Below are 25236 nucleotides of genomic sequence, written 5' to 3'. Positions count from 1 at the left end.
TGTGCAGAGAGCAGGGAGCCGCGCACACTGCTTAGCGCTGGCTCCTTGCTCTCCTAGCTGCTGTACACATCGGGTTAATTAACCCGATGTGTAATGCAGCTACATGTGCAGAGAGCAGGGAGCCGCGCACACTGCTTAGCGCTGGCTCCTTGCTCTCCTAGCTGCTGTACACATCGGGTTAATTAACCCGATGTGTACAGCAGCTACATGTGCAGAGAGCCGGAGCCGGCAGCACAGGCAGCGTGAGAGCTGCGGAGGCTGGTAACTAAGGTAAATATCGGGTAACCACCTTGGTTACCCGATGTTTATCTTGGTTACAAGCTTACCTCAGCTGTCAGACGCCGGCTCCTGCTCCCTGCTCGCTTCATTTGTCGCTCTCTTGCTGTCACACACAGCGATCTGTGTGTCACAGCGGGAGAGCGGCTTTGAAGAAAACGAACCAGGGCTGTGTGTAACGAGCAGCGATCTCGCAGCAGGGGCCAGATCGCTGCTCAGTGTCACACACAGCGAGATCGCTAATGAGGTCACTGCTGCGTCACAAAAAGCGTGACTCAGCAGCGATCTCGGCAGCGAGCTCGCTGTGTGTGAAGCACCCCTTAGTGTGACTGGACCTTTATAGTTCATGTACTGATTATTGTTACCTGTTATCAGCCATTTAGGGTTGAGGAACTGTGGACTGTAGATCAGGTGAAAGGTGTATTGTAGTCTTATAGGGGATGTTTGGTTATCACAAAGCCTTTAATCCTATTCTATGAGAGTTGACAGTGAGTGGAGACCCTTCTGAGGCTCACGTAGTTTGGGTTGTGGTCTTTATCTCGTTTTTTTGCTGGGTCAGGCATTTTCAATCATAAATCATTTGTTTCTTTATCACTGGCTTTACTATAAATGTCAGATATTATCTACCGTGGACCCCATATAACGTGAGTCTTCCCCTTCATTCACAGCACGAGAACAGCTCAGAAGATCCCGGCACAGCCGCACATTTCTCGTGGAGACCGGGATGGGTGAGCTGTGGTCAGAGATGCAGGCAGGTGAGTGATGGTGGTCAGAGATGGATGATGGTTCTCCTAAACCATGGCCCATAAAAATAGTAAAAGACCAAAATGGGACCATTTATAGTACTGCTGTTCTCTTATTTATGTGGCACAGTGACCCATCATGTAGCAGAGCTTGGGAAGAGCTGAAGCTTCTACACATTCTTGAAGCTACACCCCCAGCAGGCACACCTGCCCTGAAGCCACCTCACAGGATCCAGATGACCCCACAGATCACATTATGGAAGAATTACCCATTTTCTCGTCCTGATATTTGTCTGGGAAGGTGAAGATCACTTCTTTTGTCATCTAGTGACACATGGTGGTCATCTGGTGGAATACACCAGCCTCAGTCTTAGAGATACATTATTTGTCCTGATGTAATATATCAGAGAAGGCAGAAGCGAGCGAGAGATGAGGGCATGATCCTTATGAGAAGCTCTTCAGCCAGCACCGGGGAGAGGTGACTGAAGGACAGGGGAATGAAATCTATTACTCCTTGTTATCAGCCATTACTGGGGAGAGGCTGTAAGGTAGCTGGACGGCAGAAGACACACTGAAGTGACATCCCATACTGTGTGCAGGAGAACATCGCCATCTGCTGGCCAGAAAAGACAGCAGGAACTAAACAGTGGAATGTGTGTTTCCTCGAAAGAATATAGAGGTGACTGCAGGTCAGGTGAGAGTTGTGTTGTCGTTACTAAATATAAAAGGCTTGTCCAGAGACGAGAAGGAGGAGTTGGCACCAAAACCTCCCCCAGGAAGGTCATGAGGCAGCAAAGTGGGCTGACAGCCACTATTGCCGCAGAAGAGCACGGATCCCAGAGAGGGCTCAATGAATACCAGATCCAGTAGAAGACAATGCTAGTAGAAGTCCTTAATGAGCGCCAGTGGATGTTCGAATACAGTGTCGAGAGGAACCCAAAGTCCGAATGCCAACTCCAGAGGAAGACCAGAGACAGAGTACGGAATACCATCTCCAGAGGAATGCGAATACTGACTCCAGAGGAAGACAAGACTTTGTGGTCAATCACTGAAGACCGAATGGTCACATTGGCACAGAGTCCACGTGAGCTGTGCCGTTGCATCTTGTTGTGCCGTACGGTACTAAGAAAGGAAAGTTGTCAGAGTTGGACTGGTGGTGTTGCAAACTATCGTGGTCACAATAACCCTAGTGTATAATATATCCTGAGTTGATGGCTTGAGGGGAGACTGTCACAAGAACGTAGGAGCCATTCACACTTCTCCGACAGGAAGCCCGGAACAGAGTAGACCTGGTATAATACTGGCTGGACGGCAGGCAGTGAAAAGACTGCTTCTAGTTTATCTGTAATGAGGTAGGGGATGGACGGACCCTCCAGAGATATTTAGGTCCATTTCTGTGATGCTATATTTGTATTACGCAGTGTTGCCGATGTCTTGGTCTTTTGATCCCCCGGCATGTGACATTACACACATAATTACAGGATGACCCCACCCAGAAGGCTTCAGCTGAATTTCCCCTGATGTTTCCTTTTTATATTGGTGACGCTTAGGCCTTGTGCCCACAGGGCTTTTTTTTCATGGTTTTTTTTCTAGTATTTTTCTTGCTTTTTTTTCAATCAATAAAAGCAAAGAAAAATCCTCCCAGAAAAAGTCTGAGAACCCTGCCCTTGCTTATTGTTTCCTTGCTTTTTTTTTGTTGCTGAAAAAAGAATCAGCGGGTTTCTGCGTTTTTTTTCCCTGCTTATTTTTCCCCATTAACTTCAATGGAGTCAGTGAAAAACACACATGTAATGCCCACGTTGCCTTTTTTTGTGCTTTTTTCTGTGCTTTTTGACGTCACTGGGGTTCTCTGCAATAGAGAAGAGCGAACCTGATCGGCAAAGATCGTAAAATGTAAAAATCGTATGATTTTTGGCCAGACTGGAGATCCGATCCTTTACCACAAAAGATCTTGTATTGGTATGACTGATTGGCCACAACAAAAAAAAAAAAAAAGGAACAAAAGGGTTAAAGTAGCACATATTTACAGGGTCCCCGAGTCTGCAGCGCTACTTCCAAGTCCGACAATTATCCCTAATGAATATTCACGGCTTTCCCCGCCCAACGGCATATCTGATTGGCTGCAGTCAGACCCCGCCCCCAGACAGCATCTGTTGATTGGTTGGAATCACAGGCGCTGTCTCATGGTCTGTATCGTAGTATAAAAATAAATAAAACAATTGACGTATTCTCTATTGATACCAGTATAGATAAGTGCACGGCTGGGGGCTGCAGACGGCTTTATCCTGGCTGTGTATCAAAATAAAAGGAACCGCATACAGTTCTTTATTAAATTAAATAAATAATAAAAAAAAAAACTGCGTGCGATCCCCCGCCAACAGTTTTGATACCAAGCCATGATAAAGCCTATCAGCTGGTGGCTGGTATTCTCAGCCTGGGGGGGCCTATGGTTATAGGGAGCTCCACGCTAAAAATACCAGCCTACAACCGCCCTGGAATTGTCGCACACATTAGATGTGACAAACCCGACGCTTTACCCGGCTCTTCCCGATTTCATGGTGTGGTGGCAATCAGGGTACTATAAGCAGTTTATAACAGCCCACAGCTGTCACTAAGCTCTAGATTAGTGCAAGAGTCTATGACATCCACCATCACTAATCTGTAAGTGAAAATAAATAAACAAACACCGGAAAAATCCTTTATTTGAAATAAAAGAAAAAAGAAAGACCCTCTTTCACCACTTTATTAACCCCAAAAACACCCCTGAAGGTCCGACGTAATCCAAACGAGGTCCCACGATGATTCAGCTCTGCTACATTTGAAAATACAGCGCACTATAGGGACCCAATTGATCGCAACATTCAGGGGTTTAAACTGCCGGAAGCGGCCCAGGCACTGCTCTGAACAGTAAGAGTCAGGTCCCGGCTGTAACATCAGCAGAGGTACAGTGCCTGAACCCCCGCAACTGCCATGACAAAACAAAAGCACAAAAAAAGCATGTGAAAAAGCATGAAAATAAATCATGAAAAAATGCAAAAATGTATGAAAAAAGCACTTTTTTGCTGCCAAAATATGCTTTTTTTGGTGCACATAAAAATGCTACTTGGGCACATAGCCTTAAGGTTACAGACATAAAAGATCTGCTCCTCCCGGGGGGCGCCGCTTTTGGCTCTATGGACGTACAATATAAAATCTGCTACATCAGGCTATTAGTCCCGGCCGGCAGCTATTTGTGTCCTTGGCCCTCGGTGATACTGTGTGGCACAAGGAATGATGAGCTCAGAAATAAAGTGATTGAGATAGAAGGGCGAGGATGGGGCCGACATGTACAGAGGACACAGAAACCAGACAATAAGGAATATTATCAATGTGTGTATTATAAGGATGAGCACAGACCCCTCATATACCGGCCGTATGTCAGGATATGAATGATTACCGTAATAATACCGTGCACTCTGATATCTGACAGCACAATCCTATATCTGCCCCCAGGGGATCGCTATATTGTAGCCGACTGCGGAGGAGGAACCGTGGATCTAACCGTGCATCAGATCGAGCAACCGCAGGGAACCCTGAAGGAGCTGTACAAAGCGTCAGGTACTAAAGCACCGGGACTGCCCCAGAGTACAGGAATATAACTGCTATAATACTGCCCGGAGTACAGGAATATAACTGCTATAATACTGCCCGGAGTACAGGAATATAACGGCTATAATACTGCCCGGAGTACAGGACTATAACTGCTATAATACTGCCCGGAGTACAGGAATATAACTGCTATAATACTGCCCGGAGTACAGGAATATAACTGCTATAATACTGCCCGGAGTACAGGAATATAACTGCTATAATACTGCCCGGAGTACAGGACTATAACTGCTATAATAATGCCCCTATATACAAAAATATAACTACCATAATACTGCCCCCTATGTACAAGAATATAACTACTATAATACTGCCCCCTATGTGCAGGCATATAGCTTCTATATTATGGTCCCCCATACTGTTGCTGTGTTCCGGTCATGTAGGTGGTCCCTATGGAGCTGTTGGGGTGGACCTTGCCTTTGAGAAGATGTTGTGTAAGATATTCGGTGAAGACTTCATCCAGACCTTTAAGGTGAAGCGCCCGGCGGCCTGGGTGGATCTGATGATCGCATTTGAGGCTCGGAAGAGAACGGCCGCTCCGCAGAGGTCCAACCACCTGAACATCTCCCTGCCGTTCTCCTTCATAGACTTTTACAGGAGACACACCCGGCAGAATGTGGAGACCGCGCTACGGAAGAGCAGGTGAGGCGTGTACCAGACCCCGCACAGCAACTCCTACTTAACCATAAGGTGCCACCTGATAATAATGTCTGCCCGTATTACGGCCACATATATTGGCCCAACTGAAGGTCCAATGACCCAAACTAACGACCCCTCTGGGATTTTGCCGGGATATTGCCAGAGTGGGCACAGGGCCGAGCTCCTGCAGGTGGCACTGTTGTATGTAACGTACAATAGCAGGAGCTGGCGTCACTATACAGAGGACAGCGTGAGGGCTCTTCTCCACTTGCGATTTTCATGTGCGATCTGATAAAGCATCGTATTGCACTCGCACCAGTGTTAATCGATCAGGCCGTGTCCTTCTGCTATTTTTTCCTCAGCTCTAATCGTGCTGAGGATCAAATTGCAGCGAAAAATATTGCACGGCCTTACATATGCATGTCATACGGTTTCTTGCTGAGAAAAATCTACACACTCACCTGTCATATGGATGCTAGGTGAGAAAAAAAAACGCCGACCATACGCATGACACTCATCCACGTTTTCAGGACGAGTATTGCAGTGATTATTTTATCGCAAGTGGAAAAGAGCCCAGATATAGAGTAACGGGGAGGGAGCACAGCAAAGGTGACACAATCGGGGACGGAGGGAGCACAGCAAAGGTGACACAATCGGGGAGGGAGCACAGCAAAGGTGACACAATCGGGGACGGAGGGAGCACAGCAAAGGTGACACAATCGGGGACGGAGGGAGCACAGCAAAGGTGACACAATCGGGGAGGTAGGGAGCACAGCAAAGGTGACACAATCGGGGACGGAGGGAGCACAGCAAAGGTGACACAATCGGGGACAGAGGGAGCACAGCAAAGGTGACACAATCGGGGACAGAGGGAGCACAACAAAGGTGACACAATCGGGGACGGAGGGAGCACAGCAAAGGTGACACAATCGGGGACGGAGGGAGCACAGCAAAGGTGACAATCGGGGAGGGAGGGAGCACAGCAAAGGTGACACAATCGGGGAGGGAGGGAGCACAGCAAAGGTGACACAATCGGGGAGGGAGGGAGCACAGCAAAGGTGACACAATCGGGGAGGGAGGGAGCACAGCAAAGGTGACACAATCGGGGACGGAGGGAGCACAGCAAAGGTGACACAATCGGGGACGGAGGGAGCACAGCAAAGGTGACACAATCGGGGACGGAGGGAGCACAGCAAAGGTGACACAATCGGGAAGGGAGGGAGTACAGCAAAGGTTACACAATCACGGAGGGAGCACAGCAAAGGTCACACAATCGGGGAGGGAGGGAGCACAACAAAAGTGACACAATGGGGGAGGGAGGGAGCACAGCAAAGGTCACATAATTGGGGAGGGAGCGAGCACAGCAAAGGATACATAATCGGAGAGGGAGGGAGCACAGAGGTCACACAATCGGGGAGGGAAGGAGTACAGCAAAGATCACACAATCGACAAGGGAGGAAGGACGTGAAACGTCATACAATCAGGAGGGAGGGAGCACAGCAAAGATCACACAATTGGGGAGGGAGGGAGCACAGCAAAGGTGACACAATCAGGGAGGGAGGGAGCACAGCAAAGGAAACACATTCGGGGAGGGAGGGAGCACAGCAAAGGTGACCCAATCGGGGAGGGAGCACAGCAAAAGTGACAATCAGGGAGGGAGGGAGGTAACACAGCAAAGGATACACAATCGGGGAGTGAGGGAGCACAGAGAAGGTCACACAATCGGGGAGGGAGGGAGCACAGCAAAGGACACACAATCGGGGAGGGAGGGAGCACACCAAACATCATACAATCAGGGAGGGAGCACAGCAAAGGAAACACAAGTGGGGAGAGATGGAGTACAGCAAAAATCACACAATCAGGGAGGAAGGACGTGAAACATCACACTATTGGGGAGGGAGGGAGCACAGCAAAAGTCACAAGTGGGTGGGAAGGAGTACAGCAAACATCATACAATCAGGGAGGGAGGGATCGCACAAAATGTCACAACCCGCAGGAAAATGAGACTCGTCCTACTGACATTGTTTTTTAAAAGGTGATGTGCATCGTTATTGGGGGCACTGTGGATATCGCTGTTATGGGGGCACTGTGGATATCACTTATGGGGGCTCTGTGGATATCACTATTATGGGGCACTGTGGATATCACACTGAATAAAACTGATGTAAGTTTGTAAAGACAGATGTAGAATTACTACTCCCAGCATGGTTTGTGTGTCTGAGGAGTGTCTTGATGACTGATAAGTGCAGCGCTTCTCCCTCCATTATTCCCTCTGGTGCTGGTGGTGATCTCCGATTTCTCCCCTCAGTGTGAACTTTGTGAAGTGGTCCTCGCAGGGGATGCTCCGGATGTCGTCAGAGGCCATGAATGAGCTCTTCCAGCCGACCATCCAGCAGATCGTCCAGCACATAGGTATGGACATGGGATCCCCCGGTGCCTGGGTGGGCTTACCTCCTGCCCATTATTCAGGTGGTGTGCTGTTACAGAACGGTTTCCACATTGCATCATGTCTGTTAGTGCCGTCATTCTGGTTGTCATCTAGCTTCCTCAAAAAGTGATTGCTCTGGAACTCAGGACAGTTGCCTTTTGCAGGCAGAGTGAGGCACTATGTCTACAGGAGGGGGCAACAAGAGAGCATATTGCCTGCGAAAGAGGGCGCCAAGAGAGCGCTGTGCCTGCGAGAGGGGGCACCAAGAGGGCGCTGTGCCTGCGAGGAGGAAGCCGGAGGTTGTGCCTGCGGGAAAGGGGGCAGCAAGGGCGGCGTGCCTGCGGGAGGGAGTGCCAAGAGTGCGGCGTGCCTGCGGGGAGGGATGCAGGCGGTGTGCCTATGGGACGGGGCACCACGAGGGCTTGTGCTCTGTAGTCCCCAATACTCAGGACAGCAATGGTCCCAGCGATCATTAAGTTATTCTGTATCCTACGACAGTGAACACCTTATTTTTTTCGACAGCCCAATAAATGCAGAGTAACTGTCCATGCTAAAGGAGTCCATGGTCCACTGGCCACTAATGGAGGCTCTGAGGAAGATTTGCCCTCACTCATCAACGGCCCATTTTGAAAGGGCCTTCAGTTTTGGCCTCACAAAAGCAAATTTCTCGTGTACCCAGCCACTGTCCTCCCCGTGCCCAGCCACTGTTCTCCCAATGCCCAGCCAACGTCCTCCGCCTGCATCAGCAGCTTAGGTCAGACCTTAAGCTGCCCCATCTGCACATTGGAGACAGTGACCGCTCTCCATCTCTAGATGGAAACATCACCAAAGTCTAAAAGTACACAGATTTACTCATTTTCCTAGAAGAATGAGGTAACGCTGCTTTTGTCTTCTTGTTCGCAGGAGATCTCATCAACAAACCCGAGGTGTCGGGCATCAAGTACCTCTTCCTGGTGGGCGGCTTTGCCGAGTCTCCCATGCTGCAGAATGCCGTCCAGTCGGCTTTCAGCGAGGTATGCCGAGTCATCATCCCTCAAGACGTTGGTCTGACAATCCTTAAAGGAGCCGTGCTTTTTGGCCTGGACCCAACCATCGTCAGAGTGAGGCGCTCACCTCTCACTTATGGAGTCGGTGTCCTCAACAAGTTTGTGGAAGAAAAACACCCGAAAGAGAAACTGCTGGTGAAGGAAGGCAAGAACTGGTGCACGGACATCTTTGATAAGTTTGTGTCTGTGGACCAGTCGGTGGCTCTTGGAGACATTGTGCAGAGGAGCTACTGCCCGGCCCGACTCGGCCAACGCAAGATCATCATCAACATTTACTGCTCGTCCAGCGATGAGGTGGTGTACATCACCGATCCCGGCGTCAGGAAGTGCGGCACCATCAATCTCGACCTGCCAGATATTAACGAGGAAAATGGCAAGATCCTTCGCCGGGAGATTAAGGCCAGCATGCAATTTGGAGACACGGAAATCAAAGTCACCGCCATGGACGTGAAGACTTCCAAGATTGTGCGAGCCGCCATTGACTTCCTCTCCAACTAGAGGGAGATTCGACGTGGGGGGGAACGTGAAGCACTTGACCATCATGAACACGACTTCATCCAAAAACTAAGGAGTCAGGATCAGTTTCTTGATTTTACATTCGAGCTCCATAGTTTTGCCAATTTATAACATTCAGGCCAGATTTTCTATTTCCAATCTGTTGGCCGACCCTCAACGGGCCCGAGCAGAACATTAGGAGCCAACATGAGACTTTCTTTAGGACCCAACATGTGGCCCATGTATGGCCGACCCTGCCATGGACACAAGGAGCATGCGGCAAACTGTGGAGCTTCAGTGTTGGGAAGTCCATGGTCCTGTGTCCATCAGCTCTGAGATGAGACATGGTCTACTCCACCCAGAGAGGGTAGACACCAGACGCCATCCTGAAGGTCCACAACCACTCGTTAAATCCATACTGGTGCGGTTTATGGTTTAGGTGGTTCCTGTGTGTGCTGACATAGGGTGCAAGATGGAGCATGAACTTCACTGACTCCTTATCAATGGAGGCCCCAATTTTAGGTTGCACCCATTCTCACAGATATAGGCCCTTCATTGTTTGCCATCTCCCTCTGAATGCCGGATAACCACTCTTATGATCCTATCACCTCCTTTCTTTCAAGTTGCCGCCTTGGGTGCTGGACTTTACCCCTTCCCAGGTCTTCGTGCTATTGGGCTATCGCCAACCAATACCAGAAGTAATCCAGGTCTGGGAAGGAGCTTGGGATTTACTAAGTGTTTCGGCTCCTTGCTGCCCTCACTGTATTGTAGATGTCAGGTCCACAGGGTATGGCCCGGTGACCACATCCAATCATCTCCAGAATGTCAGCGGCCTCATGGGATATTACGGTGACACATCCCCGCTGTGGATACAAGATCCAGCCTTCTCCGTCCTCACCCGAGGTTTTATTATTATTAGCAGACGATATAGTCAGAATTTATTTTTTTACATGTAACTTCTCTATAGTATCTGTGTACCATGTATGATACGTATACCATGTACTAAATAAACCACTACCGTACACGGCCCGCGCCTGCCCCGTACACGGCCCGCGCCTGCACCGCTCCGGTACCAGAGCTCACTGCTGCCCTCTGCTGGTCCAGCACATGATCTGATGCCTTGAATATTTACTCCTCTTCCCCCTCCATTTGGGGAAGAGATGCACATTGTATCACACAGGTTGGGCTTAGATATATGAAACTGCTGCGCCATGCTGTAAGTTTAGATACTGCAGCTCAGCAGACAGTGGGGGGAGTTGAGCGCCGGGAAACATCACCTCTTCAGCAGAACCCTAATGCACTTATCTCTGCTGCCACCAGAGGGCACTCCCTGCACACAGGTTTAGGGAAGCTTTCAGTGCCATGGGGTGGGCACTCCCCCTGGTGGCAGCTGCAGGTATTTCACCATGTACAGGATATGGCAGTATCAGATGTGATATGTGATCACGGTCCTGCCCTCTGTCTCTGCACGGCCCCGACCACCAGGGAAATTTAGTATCCACCCAAATATCCCCGGACAGGGCCGCCATCTCCCTGTGTAATAACATCAGACTAGACCTGAGCAGCGACAGCCTCTGTGATCATCTGCAGATGCTGAGACACGTGATAAATCCCACCCGAGACATCACACGAGAACAGCCATTATAGCGCCACACAGAGCCCGAGAGTGCCCCCGGGATTATAGCGCCACACAGAGCCCGAGAGTGCCCCTGGGATTATAGCGCCACACACAGCCAGAGAGTGCCCCCGGGATTATAGCGCCACACAGAGCCCGAGAGTGCCCCCGGGATTATAGCGCCACACAGAGCCCCAGAGAGCCCCCAGGATTATAGCGCCACACAGAGCCCGAGAGTGCCCCCGGGATTATAGCGCCACACAGAGCCCGAGAGTACCCCCGGGATTATAGCGCTACACACAGCCAGAGAGTGCCCCCGGGATTATAGCGCCACACAGAGCCCGAGAGTGCCCGCAGGATTATAGCGCCACACACAGCCAGAGAGTGCCCCCGGGATTATAGCGCCACACACAGCCAGAGAGTGCCCCCGGGATTATAGCGCCACACAGAGCCCGAGAGTGCCCCCGGGATTATAACGCCCCACACACAGCCCGAGAGTGCCCCCGGGATTATAGCGCCACACAGAGCCCGAGAATGCCCCCGGGATTATAGCAGCACACAGAGCCAGAGAATACCCCCGGGATTATAGCGCCACACAGAGCCCGAGAGTGCCCCCGGGATTATAGCGCCACACAGAGCCAGAGAGTGCCCCCGGGATTATAGCAGCACACAGAGACCGAGAGTACCTCCGGGATTATAGCATCACACAGAGCCCAAGAGTGCCCCCGGGATTATAGCGCCACACACAGCCAGAGAGTGCCCCCGGGATTATAGCGCCACACAGAGCCCGAGAGTACCCCCGGGATTATAGCGCCACACAGAGCCCGAGAGTGCCCCTGGGATTATAACGCCACACACAGCCCGAGAGTGCCCCCGGGATTATAGCGCCACACAGAGCCCGAGAATGCCCCCAAGATTATAGCAGCACACAGAGCCAGAGAATACCCCCGGGATTATAGCGCCACACAGAGCCCGAGAGTGCCCCCGGGATTATAGCACCACACAGAGCCCGAGAGTGCCCCCGGGATTATAGCGCCACACAGAGCCCGAGAGTGCCCCCGGGATTATAGCGCCACACAGAGCCCGAGAATACCCCTGGGATTATAGCGCCACACACAGCCCGAGAGTGCCCCCGGCATTATAGCGCCACACAGAGCCCAAGAATACCCCTGGGATTATAGCGCCACACAGAGCCCGAGAGTGCCCCCGGGATTATAGCGCCACACAGAGCCCAAGAATACCCCCGGGATTATAGCGCCACACAGAGCCCGAGAGTGCCCCCGGGATTATAGCGCCACACAGAGCCCAAGAATACCCCCGGGATTATAGCGCCACACAGAGCCCGAGACTACCTCCGGGATTATAGCATCACACAGAGCCCGAGAGTGCCCCCGGGATTATAGCGCCACACACAGCCCGAGAGTACCCCCGGGATTATAGCATCACACAGAGCCCGAGAGTGCCCCTGGGATTATAGCATCACACAGAGCCCGAGAGTGCCACCAGGATTATAGAGCCACACAGGGCCCGAGAGTGCCCCCGGGATTATAACGCCACACAGAGCCCGAGAGTACCCCCGGGATTATAGCGCCACGCAGAGCCCAAGAGTGCCTAGGGATTATAGAGCCACACAGAGCCAGAGAATACCCCCGGGATTATAGCGACACACAGAGCCCGAGCGTGCCCCCGGGATTATAGCCCCACACAGAGCCCGAGAGTACCTCCGGGATTATAGCATCACACAGAGCCCGAGAGTGCCCCCGGGATTATAGCGCCACACACAGCCCGAGAGTACCCCGGGATTATAGAGCCACACAGGGCCAGAGAGTGCCCCCGGGATTATAGCGACACACAGAGCCCGAGCGTGCCCCCGGGATTATAGCCCCACACAGAGCCCGAGAGTACCTCCGGGATTATAGCGCCACACAGAGCCCGAGAGTGCCCCCGGGATTATAGCGCCACACACAGCCAGAGAGTGCCCCCGGGATTATAGCGCCACACAGAGCCCGAGAGTGCCCCCGGAATTATAGCGCCACACAGAGCCCGAGAGTGCTCCCGGGATTATAGCGCCACACAGAGCCAGAGAGTGCCCCAGGGATTATAGCAGCACACAGAGCCCAAGAATACCCCCGGGATTATAGCGCCACACAGAGCCCGAGAGTGCCCCCGGGATTATAGCGCCACACAGAGCCCGAGAGTGCCCCCGGGATTATAGCGCCACACAGAGCCCAAGAATACCCCCGGGATTATAGCGCCACACAGAGCCCGAGAGTGCCCCCGGGATTATAGCGCCACACAGAGCCCAAGAATACCCCCGGGATTATAGCGCCACACAGAGCCAGAGAGTGCCCCCGGGATTATAGCGCCACATAGAGCCCAAGAATACCCCCGGGATTATAGCGCCACACAGAGCCCGAGAGTTCCCCCGGGATTATAGCGCCACACAGAGCCCGAGAGTGCCCCCGGGATTATAGCACCACGCAGAGCCCGAGAGTGCCCCCAGGATTATAGAGCCACACAGGGCCCGAGAGAGCCCCCGGGATTATAGCACCACGCAGAGCCCGAGAGTGCCTAGGGATTATAGAGCCACACAGAGCCTGAGAGTGCCCCCGGGATTATAGAGCCACACACAGCCCGAGAGTGCCCCCGGGATTATAGAGCCACACAGAGCCCGAGAATACCCCGGGATTATAGAGCCACACAGGGCCCGAGAGTGCCCCCGGGATTATAGCGACACACGGAGCCCGAGAGTGCCCCCGGGATTATAGCGCCATACAGAGCCCGAGAGTGTCCCCGGGATTATAGCACCACACAGAGCCCGAGAGTGCCCCCGGGATTATAGCGCCACACAGAGCCCGAGAGTGCCCCCGGGATTATAGCGCCACACACAGCCAGAGAGTGCCCCCGGGATTATAGCGCCACACACAGCCAGAGAGTGCCCCCGGGATTATAGCGCCACACAGAGCCCGAGAGTGCCCCCGGGATTATAGCATCACACAGAGCCCGAGAGTGCCCCCGGGATTATAGCACCACACAGAGCCCGAGAGTGCCCCCGGGATTATAGCGCCACACAGAGCCCGAGAGTGCCCCCGGGATTATAGCGCCACACACAGCCAGAGAGTGCCCCCGGGATTATAGCACCACACAGAGCCCGAGAGTGTCCCCGGGATTATAGCACCACACAGAGCCCTACAACACCCCTCAATAACAGTGCATGACAAACTGCACCCGGAGAGCTCAGTTCCCCCCATGTTTCGGGGTGTCAGCGCCACTGGGGACCTTTGTGCCAATTTTTTTGCCATTTCCATTTCTGCACGTTTGTTGGATCTTCCCCAGCGCAGGCCACAGGGGGGCAACTACGTTCTGTCACACTTCGATTTCCGGACCCTGGAGCTTCTGGTGGGGTCCGGATCGGTGCAGGCTCTGATGTCCGGCCACAGTCCCCCATAAACCGCAGCTGAGGGCTGAATACCCCACTGTGTGACCGCTGTATAGTGCGCAGCCGTCCGCCCCGGCCTGGATGACACCTCCCCGGACACCGCCGGACCTGTGCCCCGGTGGGAATAATTCACCAGTATTGATCTGCGGTCTCAGCCATCAGCGCAGGAGACAAATGTGAGGACTGGCAGGAGAGCAGCGAGTCTGAGGCCATCCATCACCCCGAGCCGGTCCACTGTCTGCAACAACCACCACCCCCCCCCCCCTACTCCCCCCACACTGGAGACGGGGGAGGGGGATCTCTGCTGCAGGGAAACAGCTCTCCTGACCTTATATAACTCCTCAGACCTCAGAGCTGCCATCACAATTCTGCTCCTGTTCACTTCTCACTGAATGAGAAAAATGTCCCAAACCTCTCAGAATGCAGAAGTGTGCGCGCAGCTCTGGAGTCAGTACTAGTGAATGTCAGCTGATGCCTGCCATGAGTAGCTCCTGCTGCTGACATACTCTGTGCTGCAGTGGACCAGGTGCTGTGATATGATCAGTACTTTCTGACCCAGTCACGGCCCCTACTACCATCCCACGCAGCAGAGGCCACGCGCCGGCCATCCCACGCAGCAGAGGCCACGTGCCGGCCATCCCACGCAGCAGAGGCCACGCGCCGGCCATCCCACGCAGCAGAGGCCACGCGCCGGCCATCCCACGCAGGGAAATTCACGTAAAAATAAATCTTTATTCCGGATTCTCACATTCTGGAACAGCACACAACAGATGTGGCGTCACCGGACCTACAGGAGCACCGGAAGCGACACAGGTGGCGGGTGAGCAGCGGTATATGAGGGAAGGGATAGGCTCTTACACACACAGCAGAGACTCGGGGACACAAGACCGTAGGGTGCAGGGGCTCCATCTGATGCACCCCCATACGCTCTCAGCACAGACCCTCCTCTGTACCTAGGCTTACAGCCGCCCTCCGGATTAATCGGATCCATCTAATCCCTACAATCTTCAGGACTACACGTGTGAGAAGCGGCACAGAGCGGGCGACTCCATCCTCCACCGGCGGCATCAGTCAAAGCCGTGCCAGTCACTCTGCTCAGAGTCGTACTCTGGCTCGGCCCCGATACATCGCACTCCCTCCAGCAGCATCGGAGTGCCGTGATGGCGGTCTGCAAAGACAAAAGAAGGGGGCGGGTGAGCAGAGCAAAAGAGACAAGGGGGCGGGTGAGCAGAGCAAAAGAGACAAGGGGGCGGGTGAGCAGAGCAAAAGAGACAAGGGGGCGGGTGAGCAGAGCAAAAGAGACAAGGGGGCGGGTGAGCAGAGCAAAAGAGACAAGGGGGCGGGTGAGCAGAGCAAAAGAGACAAGGGGGCGGGTGAGCAGAGCAAAAGAGACAAGGGGGCGGGTGAGCAGAGCAAAAGAGACAAGGGGGCGGGTGAGCAGAGCAAAAGAGACAAGGGGGCGGGTGAGCAGAGCAAAAGAGACAAGGGGGCGGGTGAGCAGAGCAAAAGAGACAAGGGGGCGGGTGAGCAGAGCAAAAGAGACAAGGGGGCGGGTGAGCAGAGCAAAAGAGACAAGGGGGCGGGTGAGCAGAGATTGCGGGAGACAAGGGGGCGGGTGAGCAGAGCAAAAGAGACAAGGGGGCAGGTGAGCAAAGCAAAAGAGACAAGGGGGCGGGTGAGCAGAGCAAAAGAGACAAGGGGGCGGGTGAGCAGAGCAAAAGAGACAAGGGGGCGGGTGAGCAGAGCAAAAGAGACAAGGGGGCGGGTGAGCAGAGCAAAAGAGACAAGGGGGCGGGTGAGCAGAGCAAAAGAGACAAGGGGGCGGGTGAGCAGAGCAAAAGAGACAAGGGGGCGGGTGAGCAGAGCAAAAGAGACAAGGGGGCGGGTGAGCAGAGATTGCGGGAGACAAGGGGGCGGGTGAGCAGAGCAAAAGAGACAAGGGGGCGGGTGAGCAGAGCAAAAGAGACAAGGGGGCGGGTGAGCAGAGCAAAAGAGACAAGGGGGCGGGTGAGCAGAGCAAAAGAGACAAGGGGGCGGGTGAGCAGAGCAAAAGAGACAAGGGGGCGGGTGAGCAGAGCAAAAGAGACAAGGGGGCGGGTGAGCAGAGCAAAAGAGACAAGGGGGCGGGTGAGCAGAGCAAAAGAGACAAGGGGGCGGGTGAGCAGAGCAAAAGAGACAAGGGGGCGGGTGAGCAGAGCAAAAGAGACAAGGGGGCGGGTAAGCAGAGCAAAAGAGACAAGGGGGCGGGTAAGCAGAGCAAAAGAGACAAGGGGGCGGGTGAGCAGAGCAAAAAAAACAAGGGGGCAGAGAAAAAAAAAAAAGGGTGAGGGTAAGCAGAGAAAAGATCAGGGCGAGTGAGCAGAGGACCCTCAGATAGCAAAAGGAGCAAAAAGGGAAGGGGAGGCCGGGACCGAGGAGAAAAAAAAAAAGGGAAGGCCGGGACCGAGGAGAAAAAAAAAAAGGGAAGGCCGGGACCGAGGAGAAAAAAAAAAAAAAAAGGGAAGGCCGGGACCGAGGAGAAAAAAAAAAAAAAAAAAAGGGAAGGCCGGGACCGAGGAGAAAAAAAAAAAAAAAGGGAAGGCCGGGACCGAGGAGAAAAAAAAAAAGGGAAGGCCGGGACCGAGGAGAAAAAAAAAAAAAAAGGGAAGGCCGGGACCGAGGAGAAAAAAAAAAAAAAAGGGAAGGCCGGGACCGAGGAGAAAAAAAAAAAAAAGGGAAGGCCGGGACCGAGGAGAAAAAAAAAAAGGGAAGGCCGGGACCGAGGAGAAAAAAAAAAGGGAAGGCCGGGACCGAGGAGAAAAAAAAAAGGGAAGGCCGGGACCGAGGAGAAAAAAAAAAGGGAAGGCCGGGACCGAGGAGAAAAAAAGGGAAGGCCGGGACCGAGGAGAAAAGGGAGTGGAAAGGTGGGGACAGTCGGTTTCCGCTTTCTATTAGAAAACATACGCCCGTCAAGCAGAGGAGAGCGTGTGTGGTAAGGGAGGCAACGTCTGCTGTTGGTCATTCAGGCATAATGTACGGGGACATAATGACAGCCTCACATCAGTGCACGGGGACTGCATTGTGCAGCAGGACGACCATCGCACACCCTTTTTGGTTGCAATCAAACCAGTAAAATACCGGTGTAATGCAGACACGTCCTGATCGGTCACACACAGCAACAGCCCAGATCCCTCCATTACAATGTACAATTACCCAGTAACAGAAAGTGTGATCTCCCGTACTATGGACGACTCCCATCCTCCCTCCCTCCCGTACTATGGACGACTCCCATCCTCCCTCCCTCCCGTACTATGGACGACTCCCATCCCCCCTCCCTCCCGTACTATGGACGACTCCCATCCTCCCTCCCTCCCGTACTATGGACGACTCCCATCCTCCCTCCCTCCCGTACTATGGACGACTCCCATCCTCCCTCCCTCCCGTACTATGGACGACTCCCATCCCCCCTCCCTCCCGTACTATGGACGACTCCCATCTTCCCTCCCTCCCGTACTATGGACGACTCCCATCTTCCCTCCCTCCCGTACTATGGACGACTCCCATCCTCCCTCCCTCCCGTACTATGGACGACTCCCATCCTCCCTCCCTCCCGTACTATGGACGACTCCCATCCCCCCTCCCTCCCGTACTATGGACGACTCCCATCTTCCCTCCCTCCCGTACTATGGACGACTCCCATCCCCCCTCCCTCCCGTACTATGGACGACTCCCATCTTCCCTCCCTCCCGTACTATGGACGACTCCCATCCCCCCTCCCTCCCGTACTATGGACGACTCCCATCCCCCCTCCCTCCCGTACTATGGACGACTCCCATCCCCCCTCCCTCCCGTACTATGGACGACTCCCATCCCCCCTCCCTCCCGTACTATGGACGACTCCCATCTTCCCTCCCTCCCGTACTATGAACGACTCCCATCCTCCCTCCCTCCCGTACTATGGACGACTCCCATCCCCCCTCCCTCCCGTACTATGGACGACTCCCATCTTCCCTCCCTCCCGTACTATGGACGACTCCCATCCTCCCTCCCTCCCGTACTATGGACGCCTCCCATCCTCCCTCCCTCCCGTACTATGGACGACTCCCATCCTCCCTCCCTCCCGTACTATGGACGACCCCCATCCTCCCTCCCTCCCGTACTATGGACGACTCCCATCCTCCCTCCCTCCCGTACTATACAGTAAAGTGTAGCATGCCTTTCCATTTATACGCCCTATGGCCGTGGTAACATGTCAAGGTCGTAGTAAAGCGAGTGAAGTCACACGACACCGGAGCCTGAGGGCCCGGCCATGTGCGGACATGGAAGGCTGGAATGTACACGGCGGAATGTACACGGCGGAATGTAAACGGCAGCATTATGTACACGCTTGCTCCCAGGCACGTTAACGCCTCCAGAGTCCGGTATTATACCAGTGAGTGCAGCACGTACCCAGCACCCGCGCCTGCACCACCACCTTCACCAGGGTCTTGGCGCTGGCCTCGCTGGCCAGGATCAGCTCCTCCTTCAGGACGCCTTCTTTATGAGCCGTGTACTCACATGTGATGCCGTGTCCTGTGGAGAGAGAAGAGACAAGATGAGGCGAGACCCTACAGAGTGAACAGCGAGGAAGCCTCCGGAAAAAAAAACCTGAGGAAGGAGCGGACAGCGGCGCACCGAGGGGGTCACAACACCCCAAGAGATACGAGGGCAGATATACCGACACTATCACCCCCAACCACCTCTATATGCCTGATGCCATCTTACCACAGTGCCATGCATCCGATGCCTTCCCCCCGCTTCATACACCTGCACCCGCTGCCATCCCCCTCCTGCTTCATACACCTGCACCCGCTGCCATCCCCCTCCTGCTTCATACACCTGCACCCAATGCCTTCCCCCTCCTGCTTCATACACCTGCACCCGCTGCCATCCCCCTCCTGCTTCATACACCTGCACCCGCTGCCATCCCCCTCCTGCTTCATACACCTGCACCCGCTGCCATCCCCCTCCTGCTTCATACACCTGCACCCGCTGCCATCCCCCTCCTGCTTCATACACCTGCACCCGCTGCCATCCCCCTCCTGCTTCATACACCTGCACCCGCTGCCATCCCCCTCCTGCTTCATACACCTGCACCCGCTGCCATCCCCCTCCTGCTTCATACACCTGCACCCGCTGCCATCCCCCTCCTGCTTCATACACCTGCACCCGATGCCGTCCCCCTCCAGCTTCATACACCTGCACCCGATGCCATCCCCCTCCAGCTTCATACACCTGCACCCGATGCCATCCCCCTCCAGCTTCATACACCTGCACCCGCTGCCATCCCCCTCCTGCTTCATACACCTGCACCCGCTGCCATCCCCCTCCTGCTTCATACACCTGCACCCGCTGCCATCCCCCTCCTGCTTCATACACCTGCACCCGCTGCCATCCCCCTCCAGCTTCATACACCTGCACCCGCTGCCATCCCCCTCCTGCTTCATACACCTGCACCCGATGCCGTCCCCCTCCAGCTTCATACACCTGCACCCGATGCCGTCCCCCTCCAGCTTCATACAGCAGTAATGTCAGTACAGCTCTGCGGATCACCGCGCACCATATCTAGCGCTGTTCCTTTAATGAGCAGATATTTGATATTTTTCTCGGTCCGCCCCGCCTGATGCCACCGCAGTAATCAGCCGCATTCATCTGCTGATATCACACGAGCCTCAGCCGGAAACAAGAACAGCGAGAAACAGACGGCAGAAGAGAGACCTGGGAGGTGGGGGGGAGCGACAGAGGGAAGGAGGGCAGTCGGGGGGGAGCGACAGAGGCAAGGAGGGCAGTCGGGGAGGACCGACAGAGGCAAGGAGGGCAGTCGGGGAGGACCGACAGAGGCAAGGAGGGCAGTCGGGGAGGACCGACAGAGGCAAGGAGGGCAGTCGGGGAGGACCGACAGAGGCAAGGAGGGCAGTCGGGGAGGACCGACAGAGGCAAGGAGGGCAGTCGGGGAGGACCGACAGAGGCAAGGAGGGCAGTCGGGGAGGACCGACAGAGGCAAGGAGGGCAGTCGGGGAGGACCGACAGAGGCAAGGAGGGCAGTCGGGGAGGACCGACAGAGGCAAGGAGGGCAGTCGGGGAGGACCGACAGAGGCAAGGAGGGCAGTCGGGGAGGACCGACAGAGGCAAGGAGGGCAGTCGGGGAGGACCGACAGAGGCAAGGAGGGCAGTCGGGGAGGACCGACAGAGGCAAGGAGGGCAGTCGGGGAGGACCGACAGAGGCAAGGAGGGCAGTCGGGGAGGACCGACAGAGGCAAGGAGGGCAGTCGGGGAGGACCGACAGAGGCAAGGAGGGCAGTCGGGGAGGACCGACAGAGGCAAGGAGGGCAGTCGGGGGAGGACCGACAGAGGCAAGGAGGGCAGTCGGGGAGGACCGACAGAGGCAAGGAGGGCAGTCGGGGAGGACCGACAGAGGCAAGGAGGGCAGTCGGGGAGGACCGACAGAGGCAAGGAGGGCAGTCGGGGAGGACCGACAGAGGCAAGGAGGGCAGTCGGGGAGGACCGACAGAGGCAAGGAGGGCAGTCGGGGAGGACCGACAGAGGCAAGGAGGGCAGTCGGGGAGGACCGACAGAGGCAAGGAGGGCAGTCGGGGAGGACCGAGAGGCAAGGAGGGCAGTCGGGGAGGACCGAGAGGCAAGGAGGGCAGTCGGGGAGGACCGAGAGGCAAGGAGGGCAGTCGGGAGGACCGAGAGGCAAGGAGGGCAGTCGGGGAGGACCGAGAGGCAAGGAGGGCAGTCGGGGAGGACCGAGAGGCAAGGAGGGCAGTCGGGGAGGACCGAGAGGCAAGGAGGGCAGTCGGGGAGGACCGAGAGGCAAGGAGGGCAGTCGGGGAGGACCGAGAGGCAAGGAGGGCAGTCGGGAGGACCGAGAGGCAAGGAGGGCAGTCGGGGAGGACCGAGAGGGCAAGGAGGGCAGTCGGGGAGGACCGAGAGGCAAGGAGGGCAGTCGGGGAGGACCGAGAGGCAAGGAGGGCAGTCGGGGAGGGACCGAGAGGCAAGGAGGGCAGTCGGGGAGGACCGAGAGGCAAGGAGGGCAGTCGGGGAGGACCGAGAGGCAAGGAGGGCAGTCCGGGGGAGGACCGAGAGGCAAGGAGGGCAGTCGGGGAGGACCGAGAGGCAAGGAGGGCAGTCGGGGAGGACCGAGAGGCAAGGAGGGCAGTCGGGGGAGGACCGAGAGGCAAGGAGGGCAGTCGGGGAGGACCGAGAGGCAAGGAGGGCAGTCGGGGAGGACCCGAGAGGCAAGGAGGGCAGTCGGGGAGGACCGAGAGGCAAGGAGGGCAGTCGGGGAGGACCGAGAGGCAAGGAGGGCAGTCGGGGAGGACCGAGAGGCAAGGAGGGCAGTCGGGGAGGACCGAGAGGCAAGGAGGGCAGTCGGGGAGGACCGAGAGGCAAGGAGGGCAGTCGGGGAGGACCGAGAGGCAAGGAGGGCAGTCGGGGAGGACCGAGAGGCAAGGAGGGCAGTCGGGGAGGACCGAGAGGCAAGGAGGGCAGTCAGGGAGGACGAGAGGCAAGGAGGGCAGTCAGGGAGGACCGAGAGGCAAGGAGGGCAGTCAGGGAGGACCGAGAGGCAAGGAGGGCAGTCAGGGAGGACCGAGAGGCAAGGAGGGCAGTCAGGGAGGACCGAGAGGCAAGGAGGGCAGTCAGGAGGACCGAGAGGCAAGGAGGGCAGTCAGGGAGGACCGAGAGGCAAGGAGGGCAGTCAGGGAGGACCGAGAGGCAAGGAGGGCAGTCAGGGAGGACCGAGAGGCAAGGAGGGCAGTCAGGGAGGACCGAGAGGCAAGGAGGGCAGTCAGGGAGGACCGAGAGGCAAGGAGGGCAGTCAGGGAGGACCGAGAGGCAAGGAGGGCAGTCAGGGAGGACCGAGAGGCAAGGAGGGCAGTCAGGGAGGACCGAGAGGCAAGGAGGGCAGTCAGGGAGGACCGAGAGGCAAGGAGGGCAGTCAGGGAGGACCGAGAGGCAAGGAGGGCAGTCAGGGAGGACCGAGAGGCAAGGAGGGCAGTCAGGGAGGACCGAGAGGCAAGGAGGGCAGTCAGGGAGGACCGAGAGGCAAGGAGGGGCAGTCAGGGAGGACCGAGAGGCAAGGAGGGCAGTCAGGGAGGACCGAGAGGCAAGGAGGGCAGTCAGGGAGGACCGAGAGGCAAGGAGGGCAGTCAGGGAGGACCGAGAGGCAAGGAGGGCAGTCAGGGAGGACCGAGAGGCAAGGAGGGCAGTCAGGGAGGACCGAGAGGCAAGGGAGGGGCAGTCAGGGAGGACCGAGAGGCAAGGAGGGCAGTCAGGGAGGACCGAGAGGCAAGGAGGGCAGTCAGGGAGGACCGAGAGGCAAGGAGGGCAGTCAGGGAGGACCGAGAGGCAAGGAGGGCAGTCAGGGAGGACCGAGAGGCAAGGAGGGCAGTCAGGGAGGACCGAGAGGCAAGGAGGGCAGTCAGGGAGGACCGAGAGGCAAGGAGGGCAGTCAGGAGGACCGAGAGGCAAGGAGGGCAGTCAGGAGGACCGAGAGGCAAGGAGGGCAGTCAGGGAGGACCGAGAGGCAAGGAGGGCAGTCAGGGAGGACCGAGAGGCAAGGAGGGCAGTCAGGAGGACCGAGAGGCAAGGAGGGCAGTCAGGGAGGACCGAGAGGCAAGGAGGGCAGTCAGGGAGGACCGAGAGGCAAGGAGGGCAGTCAGGGAGGACCGAGAGGCAAGGAGGGCAGTCAGGGAGGACCGAGAGGCAAGGAGGGCAGTCAGGGAGGACCGAGAGGCAAGGAGGGCAGTCAGGGAGGACCGAGAGGCAAGGAGGGCAGTCAGGGAGGACCGAGAGGCAAGGAGGGCAGTCAGGGAGGACCGAGAGGCAAGGAGGGCAGTCAGGGAGGACCGAGAGGCAAGGAGGGCAGTCAGGGAGGACCGAGAGGCAAGGAGGGCAGTCAGGGAGGACCGAGAGGCAAGGAGGGCAGTCAGGGAGGACCGAGAGGCAAGGAGGGCAGTCAGGGAGGACCGAGAGGCAAGGAGGGCAGTCAGGGAGGACCGAGAGGCAAGGAGGGCAGTCAGGGAGGACCGAGAGGCAAGGAGGGCAGTCAGGGAGGACCGAGAGGCAAGGAGGGCAGTCAGGGAGGACCGAGAGGCAAGGAGGGCAGTCAGGGAGGACCGAGAGGCAAGGAGGGCAGTCAGGGAGGACCGAGAGGCAAGGAGGGCAGTCAGGGAGGACCGAGAGGCAAGGAGGGCAGTCAGGGAGGACCGAGAGGCAAGGAGGGCAGTCAGGAGGACCGAGAGGCAAGGAGGGCAGTCAGGGAGGACCGAGAGGCAAGGAGGGCAGTCAGGGAGGACCGAGAGGCAAGGAGGGCAGTCAGGGAGGACCGAGAGGCAAGGAGGGCAGTCAGGGCAGGACCGAGAGGCAAGGAGGGCAGTCAGGGAGGACCGAGAGGCAAGGAGGGCAGTCAGGGAGGACCGAGAGGCAAGGAGGGCAGTCAGGGAGGACCGAGAGGCAAGGAGGGCAGTCAGGAGGACCGAGAGGCAAGGAGGGCAGTCAGGGAGGACCGAGAGGCAAGGAGGGCAGTCAGGGAGGACCGAGAGGCAAGGAGGGCAGTCAGGGAGGACCGAGAGGCAAGGAGGGCAGTCAGGAGGACCGAGAGGCAAGGAGGGCAGTCAGGGAGGACCGAGAGGCAAGGAGGGCAGTCAGGGAGGACCGAGAGGCAAGGAGGGCAGTCAGGGAGGACCGAGAGGCAAGGAGGGCAGTCAGGGAGGACCGAGAGGCAAGGAGGGCAGTCAGGGAGGACCGAGAGGCAAGAGAGGGCAGTCAGGGAGGACCGAGAGGCAAGGAGGGCAGTCAGGGAGGACCGAGAGGCAAGGAGGGCAGTCAGGAGGACCGAGAGGCAAGGAGGGCAGTCAGGGAGGACCGAGAGGCAAGGAGGGCAGTCAGGGAGGACCGAGAGGCAAGGAGGGCAGTCAGGGAGGACCGAGAGGCAAGGAGGGCAGTCAGGGAGGACCGAGAGAGGCAAGGAGGGCAGTCAGGGAGGACCGAGAGGCAAGGAGGGCAGTCAGGAGGACCGAGAGGCAAGGAGGGCAGTCAGGGAGGACCGAGAGGCAAGGAGGGCAGTCAGGGAGGACCGAGAGGCAAGGAGGGCAGTCAGGGAGGACCGAGAGGCAAGGAGGGCAGTCAGGAGGACCGAGAGGCAAGGAGGGCAGTCAGGGAGGACCGAGAGGCAAGGAGGGCAGTCAGGGAGGACCGAGAGGCAAGGAGGGCAGTCAGGAGGACCGAGAGGCAAGGAGGGCAGTCAGGGAGGACCGAGAGGCAAGGAGGGCAGTCAGGGAGGACCGAGAGGCAAGGAGGGCAGTCAGGGAGGACCGAGAGGCAAGGAGGGCAGTCAGGGAGGACCGAGAGGCAAGGAGGGCAGTCAGGGAGGACCGAGAGGCAAGGAGGGCAGTCAGGGAGGACCGAGAGGCAAGGAGGGCAGTCAGGGAGGACCGAGAGGCAAGGAGGGCAGTCAGGGAGGACCGAGAGGCAAGGAGGGCAGTCAGGGAGGACCGAGAGGCAAGGAGGGCAGTCAGGGAGACCGAGAGGCAAGGAGGGCAGTCAGGGAGGACCGAGAGGCAAGGAGGGCAGTCAGGGAGGACCGAGAGGCAAGGAGTGGCAGTCAGGGAGGACCGAGAGGCAAGGAGGGCAGTCAGGGAGGACCGAGAGGCAAGGAGGGCAGTCAGGGAGGACCGAGAGGCAAGGAGGGCAGTCAGGGAGGACCGAGAGGCAAGGAGGGGCAGTCAGGGAGGACCGAGAGGCAAGGAGGGCAGTCAGGGAGGACGAGAGGCAAGGAGGGCAGTCAGGGAGGACCGAGAGGCAAGGAGGGCAGTCAGGGAGGACCGAGAGGCAAGGAGGGCAGTCAGGGAGGACCGAGAGGCAAGGAGGGCAGTCAGGGCGAG

General features: G+C 56.7%; 2 protein-coding genes across 5 annotated transcripts in view; one reads left to right on the top strand and one right to left on the bottom strand.

Annotated features, from left to right (window-relative positions):
- The window catches only part of HSPA12B (heat shock protein family A (Hsp70) member 12B), a 54791-nt gene extending 44489 nt beyond the window's left edge, over positions 1–10302 (top strand). For all 4 annotated transcript variants that reach the window (XM_075346048.1, XM_075346038.1, XM_075346030.1 and 1 more), the window contains 5 exons: positions 945–1031; positions 4512–4616; positions 5051–5309; positions 7615–7718; positions 8638–10302. In XM_075346048.1, coding sequence (XP_075202163.1) covers positions 945–1031; positions 4512–4616; positions 5051–5309; positions 7615–7718; positions 8638–9278 — 1196 coding nt within the window. In that variant the 3' untranslated portion in view covers positions 9279–10302. The remainder of the gene's footprint in view (positions 1–944; positions 1032–4511; positions 4617–5050; positions 5310–7614; positions 7719–8637) is intronic.
- A 4739-nt stretch (positions 10303–15041) lies between these two features.
- Positions 15042–25236, bottom strand: part of ADISSP (adipose secreted signaling protein) — a 28211-nt gene continuing 18016 nt past the window's right edge. The window contains exons 5-6 of the mRNA XM_075332475.1: positions 18758–18880; positions 15042–15497 (exon numbers count right to left, since the gene is read on the bottom strand). Of these exons, the coding sequence (XP_075188590.1) occupies positions 15397–15497; positions 18758–18880 (224 nt within the window). The 3' untranslated portion in view covers positions 15042–15396. The remainder of the gene's footprint in view (positions 15498–18757; positions 18881–25236) is intronic.

The sequence above is a fragment of the Anomaloglossus baeobatrachus genome, chromosome 1 (assembly GCF_048569485.1).
Source record: "Anomaloglossus baeobatrachus isolate aAnoBae1 chromosome 1, aAnoBae1.hap1, whole genome shotgun sequence".
In the NCBI taxonomy this organism is placed as follows: Eukaryota; Metazoa; Chordata; class Amphibia; order Anura; family Aromobatidae; genus Anomaloglossus; species Anomaloglossus baeobatrachus.
This window is presented reverse-complemented; position numbering and strand designations above follow the sequence as displayed.